Below are 9,069 nucleotides of genomic sequence, written 5' to 3'. Positions count from 1 at the left end.
GAAATTTACAGCGATAGAAAGTTGAATAATTTTTTGATATGTAGTACTAATTTTTATGGCAAAAAATAACAAATAACTTGTGCTGTTTTTGTGTCAAAAAGTGTCAATATTAGCATTATTTTCACTGTAACGTGCTTTACGAAATGTGATTTGTTGTAATAGCCACCAACACAGCCGAAAGGCTAGACATAGTGGCAACGATAGCCCTGTCCCTGGAATAAAAAGAAGACCTACTAATACACAGTCGCAATTAGGGCTAACCGTTATCAAAACACTTCGATCTCGGCGAGATTGTGACATGACACCGAAAGCAGGTGTGTGCTTAATTTTAACGCTAGTGCGCAAGCGCAGGCTGATCGAGAGGGGCTCTCGATGACTTCGCGGTTCGGTGAACAAACACAAAAGCGACGTGCTATAGAATCTTGACTGGGGCAGAGTTGCCAATCCCCTCTATATACTGTCCCTGATCAAATCTAGGAAAATATCGAACCAATAAAAATCGACGATACAGTGAACAATACGGAATTTACTGAACAAACTTTCACGATGCGTTCATGTATAAGAAATACTGTCAACGGGAACATAAACGACATTAGTAGTTTGATACCCAGATGCAAAATACCTGGGTGTGTTCCAATCATTGTTGCAGTTAGACCAAGGAAGGACCGCTTTCAGACTTATCACAAAATAGTAGGCAGACCACGCTAATACCATGATGTAATAGATGTTCGAGAGGAAGACCGTGACAAAGTTTGATATTCCTATACCTACAGTGGTAAATATGAAAAACAGCGTTAGGTTTTTAGTATACTGACTACTGATTATGAAAAGATATAACAATGGCATTATTCATTTATTGATTTTGTTAAATTGATTATAAATTGATCAATCCTGAAGAACTACATGGTTGTGTGTATGATGTTAAATGAGAAAAAAACCTGATGCAAATTTGCACGATATGTCTTCATTCATTTCTTTATTCAATGGAACGTCCTACTACCGTCTGTGACGTCGTTCGTGTTTATTTCATTCTGACATCATAAAATACAAAATTATATGATTTTACATAATACGATGGTCATGCAATTGTTATATTACTTAAATGATACTGCGGATTACCTGACTTTATTTCGTGTAATGACATTGCCGTACCTCTTCCAGTGTACTTTAATTCGCATTTCAGTGAGCAAGCGTGTCTTACTATATATGTATGAATAATTGTTCATGTGATATTTGTTATCCCGCTGACTCATTTTAGATGCCTTGTGTTAAGCGTACTGTAAAGTTACAATTATCATTTCGTTATTTCGAATTATTTGTTAAAGTAACTTTAAAAAGATAAAATTTTAAATCGATATCATCTTGCGATACTTCTAACAACAAATGATTAATACTTGTTGCTTCATTGTCTATGTAAAAAAGGAATATACTTCAAGTCGATAAAAATAACAATGATGTTTAACTCTTCTTTGTGATTACAAACTTTTACTTCCTCGATATGATAATTGTTGAACCAACGGAATATTTATTTTGTAATTTGTAAGAACACTAAAGGCATTTTTTTTTCTCTAAAAACGCAATAAAAAATCATATCTTAAAGCAGTTCATTTCTTCAATGAGCAATGACATATCAACAAGAATCAAAACACCGAGAATCGCGTCGATAGAAAGCCAAGCAAATCATTGCATAAATGATATAAACATGTCAACTCAGCTTCAAAGTAGTATACTTAGAGAAGATTACCTTGGAACACCGGACAAATGTTCCATGTTTTAAATCCTGACAGACTCATGTACTGTCCAAGGCCTAGCTCCAGCATAAACACGGGTACACCTCCTAACACCAGAAACGTCAAAAACGGTATGAGGAAGGCACCTTAAACAGAAACGTCAGAAACGGTGTGAGGCAGGGACCTTAAAAACAAATGTCATAAACGGTATGAGGAAGGCACTTTAAACACAAACGTCAGAAGCGGTATGAGGAAGGCACCTTATACAGAAACGTCATAAACGGTGTGAGGCAGGTACCTGAAACCCAAACGTCAGAAACAGTATGAGGAAGGCACCTTTAACAGAAACGTCAGAACCGGTGTGAGGCAGGTACCTGAAACCCAAACGTCAGAAACAGTATGAGGAAGGCACCTTTAACAGAAACGTCAGAAACGGTGTGAGCCAGGTACCTTAAAAACAAATGTCATAAACGGTATGAGGCAGGCACCTTAAACACAAACGTCAGAAACGGTATGAGGAAGGCACCTTAAAAACAAACGTTAGAAACGGTATGAGGCAGGCACCTTAAACACAAACGTCAGAAACGGTATGAGGAAGGCACCTTATACAGAAACGTCAGAAACGGTATGAGGCAGGCACCTTAAACACAAACGTCAGAAACAGTATGAGGAAGGCACCTTTAACAGAAACGTCAGAAACGGTGTGAGGCAGGTACCTGAAACACAAACGTCAGAAACAGTATGAGGAAGGCACCTTAAACACAAACGTCAGAAACGGTATGAGGCAGGCACCTTAAACACAAACGTCAGAAGCAGTATGAGGAAGGCACCTTTAACAGAAACGGCAGAAACGGTGTGAGGCAGGTACCTGAAACACAAACGTCATAACCGGTATGAGGAAGGCGCCTTAAACACAAACGTCAGAAACAGTATGAGGAAGGTACCATGAGGCAAGTACCTGAAAACGGTATGAGGAAGGCACCTTATACAGAAACGTCATAAACGGTATGAGGCAGGTACCTGAAACACAAACGTCATAACCGGTATGAGGAAGGCGCCTTAAACACAAACGTCAGAAACAGTATGAGGCAGGCACCTTTAACAGAAACGTCAGAAACGGTATGAGGCAAGTACCTGAAACACAAACGTCATAAACGGTATGAGGCAAGTACCTGAAACACAAACGTCATAAACGGTATGAGGCAAGTACCTGAAACACAAACGTCATAAACGGTATGAGGAAGGCTCCTTAAACGCAAACGTCAGAAACGGTATGAGGCAGGTACCTGAAACACAAACGGCATAAACGGGATGAGGAAGGCGCCTTAAACATAATGAGGAATGCGCCTTAAACACAAACGTCAGAAACAGTATGAGGCAGGCACCTTTAACAGAAACGTCAGAAACGGTGTGAGGCAGGTACCTGAAACACAAACGTCATAAACGGTATGAGGAAGGCACCTTAAACGCAAACGTCAGAAACGGTATGAGGCAGGTACCTGAAACACAAACGGCATAAACGGGATGAGGAAGGCGCCTTAAACATAATGAGGAATGCGCCTTAAACACAAACGTCAGAAACAGTATGAGGAAGGCACCTGAAACACAAACGTCAGAAACGGTATGAGGAAGGTACCTGAAACACAAACGTCATAAACGGTATGAAACAGGTACCTGAAACACAAACATCAGAAACGGTATGAGGCAGGTACCTGAAACACAAACGTCATAAACGGTATGAGGCAGGTACCTGAAACACAAACTTCATAACCGGTATGAGGCAAGTACCTGAAACACAAACGTCATAAACGGTATGAGGCAGGTACCTGAAACAAAAACGTCATAAACGGTGTGAGGCAGGTACCTGAAACACAAACGTCATAAAGAGTATGAGGAAGGCACCTTTAACAGAGGAAGGTACCTGAAACACAAACGTCATAAACGGTGTGAGGCAGGTACCTGAAACACAAACGTCATAAACGGAATGAGGCAGGTACCTGAAACACAAACGTCATAAACGGTATGAGGCAGGTACCTGAAACACAAACGTCATAAAGAGTATGAGGAAGGCACCTTTAACACAAACGTCAAAAACAGAAAGACACATCATTTTATGCAGGAACAAAATCAGTTTGCTCACACATAGGATATATCACATTCCTTTGAATCGAAATTAGAGTAGAATTATTTTCTTATGTTTTAGCATTTTGTTAAATTTGAACGAATACCATAACGGTTTGAAGCTTCAAAAAGTAAAATGATGCTTAAAAATAGCGGATTTTTTCTGTGGAAATATGTAGAAATAAAACAACAACAAACCTCCCCCATTTTTGTAGCACAGATAAGGAAACCTCCAGAGATTACCCAGACCTACAGCCATCCCGACACAAGCGAGGATGAATTCCATGTTGTTGGACCATGTCTCTCTGGGAATCTGGTCCGTGTCCTTCGTCTCCTCTACGAATCTCTCAACCACAGTTACCTCGACATCATCTAAACAATGTATCTTATATTCAAGAACTAGTCAATATATGTTCATGTTTGGAGACGGGAAAAAAACCCATTGAAGAATAATGCAAAAAAAGTTTAAACTATTTTCAAACCTTTTCAAATTCCGAGTTAGTTAATTGTCTATTAAGCAATTACACTTAGTTTTTGTAATACTCAATAAATGAAACCAAAAACATGGAGCAACACCTTCCCCCTACCGCGGCAATTTAGATTGAATTGTAAAATTTATTATGATCTGAGCGCATCATTTGCTAAGACGCTAGTTCAATTTAAGATTTTGTCTTATTGTTAGCGATATCATATTTTCAGTATGTTGGAAATTTGTTAGAATAATGGAGCTTGTTATCAGCGTCAGAAATGACAGTGTTATATAATGGTTTGTAGTCCTACCTTTCTCCTTTTCTGTCTCCATCTTACACCTGAACTTTTATAGCATCAAACAATGTGTCATTTACATCGCTGGCATGAATTCCGTGTATTGTAGGAAGTCAATCTTCTACTGAGCAAACCTGTTATAGAAATATCAAATCATTGTTATACCAACTATCCTCATTCAGCATTAATCAAGAATGTGATAACCAAGGTCGCGGAAGTAAGCGTTCAAGGAAAATAGACCTGATCTAAAATATGTTAAATTCATTTGGTACTTTAGACGATAGGTAAGTGACCTATAAAACTATAACCGATTTAACTTTAATTACCCTGACCACGCATAATAAAATATGCTGATAGACAAAACGTCAGACTCCCTTTACCTCTGTTTCTGTCTATCTGTCTGTCAGTCTCCCTTTACGTCTGTTCCTGTCTATCCATCTATCAATCTCCCTTTATCTCTGTTTCTGTCTATCCGTCTGTCTGGCTCCCTTTACCTCTGTTTCTGTCTCTCTGTCTGTCCGTCTCCCTTTACCTCTGTTTCTGTCTATCCGTCTGTCTGGCTCCCTTTACCTCTGTTTCTGTCTATCCGAGTGTCTGTCTCCCTTTTCTTCTGTTTCTGTCCGTCGATCTGTCTCCATTTAGCGCTGTTTCTGTCTATCTGTCTGTCCGTCTCCCTTTACCTCTGTTTCTGTCTATCTGTCTGTCCGTCTCCCTTTACCTCTGTTTCTGTCTATCCGTCTGTCTGGCTCCCTTTACCTCTGTTTCTGTCTATCCGAGTGTCTGTCTCCCTTTTCTTCTGTTTCTGTCCGTCGATCTGTCTCCATTTAGCGCTGTTTCTGTCTATCTGTCTGTCCGTCTCCCTTTACCTCTGTTTCTGTCTATCTGTCTGTCCGTCTCCCTTTACCTCTGTTTCTGTCTATCCGTCTGTCTGTCTCCCTTTACCTCTGTTTCTGTCTATCCGAGTGTCTGTCTCCCTTTTCTTCTGTTTCTGTCCGTCGATCTGTCTCCATTTAGCGCTGTTTCTGTCTATCTGTCTGTCCGTCTCCCTTTACCTCTGTTTCTGTCTATCTGTCTGTCCGTCTCCCTTTACCTCTGTTTCTGTCTATCCGTCTGTCCGTCTCCCTTTACCTCTGTTTCTGTCTATCCGAGTGTCTGTCTCCCTTTTCTTCTGTTTCTGTCCGTCGATCTGTCTCCATTTAGCGCTGTTTCTGTCTATCTGTCTGTCCGTCTCCCTTTACCTCTGTTTCTGTCTATCTGTCTGTCCGTCTCCCTTTACCTCTGTTTCTGTCTATCCGTCTGTCCGTCTCCCTTTACCTCTGTTTCTGTCTATCCGAGTGTCTGTCTCCCTTTTCTTCTGTTTCTGTCCGTCGATCGGTCTCCCTTTACCTCTGTTTCTGTCTATCCGAGTGTCTGTCTCCCTTTTCTTCTGTTTCTGTCCGTCGATCGGTCTCCCTTTACCTCTGTTTCTGTCTATCCGAGTGTCTGTCTCCCTTTTCTTCTGTTTCTGTCCGTCGATCGGTCTCCCTTTACCTCTGTTTCTGTCTATCCGAGTGTCTGTCTCCCTTTTCTTCTGTTTCTGTCCGTCGATCGGTCTCCCTTTACCTCTGTTTCTGTCTATCCGAGTGTCTGTCTCCCTTTTCTTCTGTTTCTGTCCGTCGATCGGTCTCCCTTTACCTCTGTTTCTGTCTATCCGAGTGTCTGTCTCCCTTTTCTTCTGTTTCTGTCCGTCGATCGGTCTCCCTTTACCTCTGTTTCTGTCTATCTGACTGTCTGTCTCCCTTTTCTTCTGTTTCTGTCCGTCGATCGGTCTCCCTTTACCTCTGTTTCTGTCTATCTGTCTGTCCGTCTCCCTTTACCTCTGTTTCTGTCTATCTGTCTGTCCGTCTCCCTTTACCTCTGTTTCTGTCTATCTGTCTGTCTGGCTCCCTTTACCTCTGTTTCTGTCTATCCGAGTGTCTGTCTCCCTTTTCTTCTGTTTCTGTCCGTCGATCTGTCTCCATTTAGCGCTGTTTCTGTCTATCTGTCTGTCCGTCTCCCTTTACCTCTGTTTCTGTCTATCTGTCTGTCCGTCTCCCTTTACCTCTGTTTCTGTCTATCCGTCTGTCCGTCTCCCTTTACCTCTGTTTCTGTCTCTCTGTCTGTCTGGCTCCCTTTACCTCTGTTTCTGTCTAGCCGTCTGTCTGGCTCCCTTTACCTCTGTTTCTGTCTATCCGAGTGTCTGTCTCCCTTTACCTCTGTTTCTGTCCGTCGATCGGTCTCCCTTTACCGCTGTTTCTGTCTATCTGTCTGTCAGTCTCCCTTTACCTATGTTTCTGTCTATCTGTCTGTCCGTCTCCCTTTACCTCTGTTTCTGTCTATCCGTCTGTCTGGCTCCCTTTACCTCTGTTTCTGTCTCTCTGTCTGTCTGGCTCCGTTTACCTCTGTTTCTGTCTATCCGAGTGTCTGTCTCCCTTTACCTCTGTTTCTGTCTGTATATCCGTCTCCCTTTACCTCTGTTTCTATCTATCTGTCTGTCAGTCTCCCTTTACCTATGTTTATGTCTATCCGAGTGTCTGTCTCCCTTTTCTTCTGTTTCTGTCCGTCGATCTGTCTCCATTTAGCGCTGTTTCTGTATGTCTGTCTGTCCGTCTCTCTTTACCTCTGATTCTGTCTATCTGGCTGTCAGTCTCCCTTTACCTATGTTTATGTCAATCCGAGTGTCTGTCTCCCTTTCCCTCTGTTTCTGTCTGTATATCAGTCTCCCTTTACCTCTGTTTCTGTCTATCCTTTTGGCTGGCTCCCTTTACCTATGTTTCTGTCTACCTTCTGGCTGACTCCCTTTACCTATGTTTCTTTCTATCCGAGTGTCTGTCTCCCTTTACCTCTGTTTCTGTCCGTCGATTGGTCTCCCTTTACCTATGTTTCTGTCTATCGATCTGTCGGTCTCCCTTTACTGCTGTTTCTCTCTATCCGTCTGTCTGGCTCCCTTTACCTCTGTTTCGGTCTATCCGTCTGTCTGGCTCCCTTTTCCTCTGTTTCTGTCTATCCGTCTGGCTGGCTCCCTTTTCCTATGTTTCTGTCTACCTTCTGGCTGACTCCCTTTACCTAGGTTTCTTTCTATCCGAGTGTCTGTCTCCCTTTACCTCTGTTTCTGTCTATCCTTCTGGCTGGCTCCCTTTACCTATGTTTCTGTCTCTCCTTCTGGCTGGCTCCCTTTACCTATGTTTCTGTCTTTCCGAGTGTCTGTCTCCCTTTACCTCTGTTTCTGTCCGTCGATTGGTCTCCCTTTATCGCTGTTTCTGTCTATCGATCTGTCGGTCTCCCTTTACTGCTGTTTCTGTCTATCCGTCTGTCTGGCTCCCTTTACTGCTGTTTCTGTCTATCCGTCTGTCTGGCTCCCTTTACTGCTGTTTCTGTCTTTCCGTCTGTCTGGCTCCCTTTACTGCTGTTTCTGTCTTTCCGTCTGTCTGGCTCCCTTTACCGCTGTTTCTGTCTATCGATCTGTCGGTCTCCCTTTACCTATGTTTCTTTCTATCCGAGTGTCTGTCTCCCTTTACCGCTGTTTCTGTATATCTATCTGGCCGTCTCCCTTTACCGCTGTTTCTGTCTTTCCGAGTGTCTGTCTCCCTTTACCACTGTTTCTGTATATCTATCTGGCCGTCTCCCTTTACCGCTGTTTCTGTCTTTCCGTGTGTCTGTCTCCCTTTATCTCTGTTTCTGTCCGTCGATTGGTCTCCCTTTATCGCTGTTTCTGTATATCTATCTGTCGGTCTCCCCTTACCGCTGTTTCTGTCTTTCCGAGTGTCTGTCTCCCTTTACCACTGTTTCTGTATATCTATCTGGCCGTCTCCCTTTACCGCTGTTTCTGTCTTTCCGAGTGTCTGTCTCCCTTTACCGCTGTTTCTGTATATCTATCTGTCGGTCTCCCTTTACTGCTGTTTCTCTCTATCTGTCAGTCTGGCTCCCTTTATCTCTGTGTGCGTCTATCCGTTTGTCAGTTTACTTTTACTTTTTCTTATGTCTCTCCGTCTGTTGGTCTCCCTTTACCTCTTTTTTTATGTTTGTTGTTTCCAATAAAATTAAACTATATATGTAGGATATGTAAACCTGAGTTTCTAAGTATATAGAGAGGTTCTTGCTAAATAAACTATTATCTATCTCAAATTAATGCCATGCAGTCTTTACTGTAGAATGTGACAGATGAAATAATTTAAACATGGAGGGAAGAAAGAATAAAACAGAAAATATATATCCTTTCTCTGATGAAATAAAATAATCAGTACGGGAGAACAGAAACATACTACTGTCTCAACAATATTAAGAGAGACCAACACATGCACACTAGATACGCAATTCCATTTCGAAACAGAAAACGAATTAATTTGGCTTGTTAAATGTATTACTTTATCAATTCAGAAGATCAATATCCAAGATCGATGTCCTGCTTATTAATATATTTATTATGTTTTATGTA

General features: G+C 41.8%; 1 protein-coding gene and 1 long non-coding RNA gene across 4 annotated transcripts in view; both read right to left on the bottom strand.

Annotated features, from left to right (window-relative positions):
• The window catches only part of LOC110461781 (sodium- and chloride-dependent creatine transporter 1-like), a 16,045-nt gene extending 11,293 nt beyond the window's left edge, over positions 1 to 4,752 (bottom strand). For both annotated transcript variants that reach the window (XM_021515441.1, XM_021515442.1), the window contains exons 1-4: positions 4,632 to 4,752; positions 4,050 to 4,223; positions 1,745 to 1,876; positions 623 to 767 (exon numbers count right to left, since the gene is read on the bottom strand). In XM_021515441.1, the coding sequence (XP_021371116.1) occupies positions 623 to 767; positions 1,745 to 1,876; positions 4,050 to 4,223; positions 4,632 to 4,653 (473 nt within the window). In that variant the 5' untranslated portion in view covers positions 4,654 to 4,752. The remainder of the gene's footprint in view (positions 1 to 622; positions 768 to 1,744; positions 1,877 to 4,049; positions 4,224 to 4,631) is intronic.
• A 1,946-nt stretch (positions 4,753 to 6,698) lies between these two features.
• On the bottom strand, positions 6,699 to 8,703 carry LOC110461782. 2 transcript variants are annotated; one of them, XR_002464179.1, is made up of 3 exons: positions 8,267 to 8,703; positions 7,365 to 7,511; positions 6,699 to 6,996 (listed from the first exon to the last, which is right to left on the bottom strand). It is a non-coding gene; the product is annotated as an uncharacterized LOC110461782 (long non-coding RNA). The 2 variants fall into 2 exon arrangements; XR_002464180.1 differs by having other exon boundaries at positions 8,453 to 8,703.
• Between the last annotated feature and the right edge of the window lie 366 nt (positions 8,704 to 9,069).

Source organism: Mizuhopecten yessoensis, unplaced genomic scaffold (assembly GCF_002113885.1).
Source record: "Mizuhopecten yessoensis strain PY_sf001 unplaced genomic scaffold, ASM211388v2 scaffold10661, whole genome shotgun sequence".
NCBI lineage: Eukaryota > Metazoa > Mollusca > Bivalvia > Pectinida > Pectinidae > Mizuhopecten > Mizuhopecten yessoensis.
The sequence above is the reverse complement of the archived record's forward strand: the minus strand, read 5'-3'. Positions and strand labels throughout refer to the sequence as shown.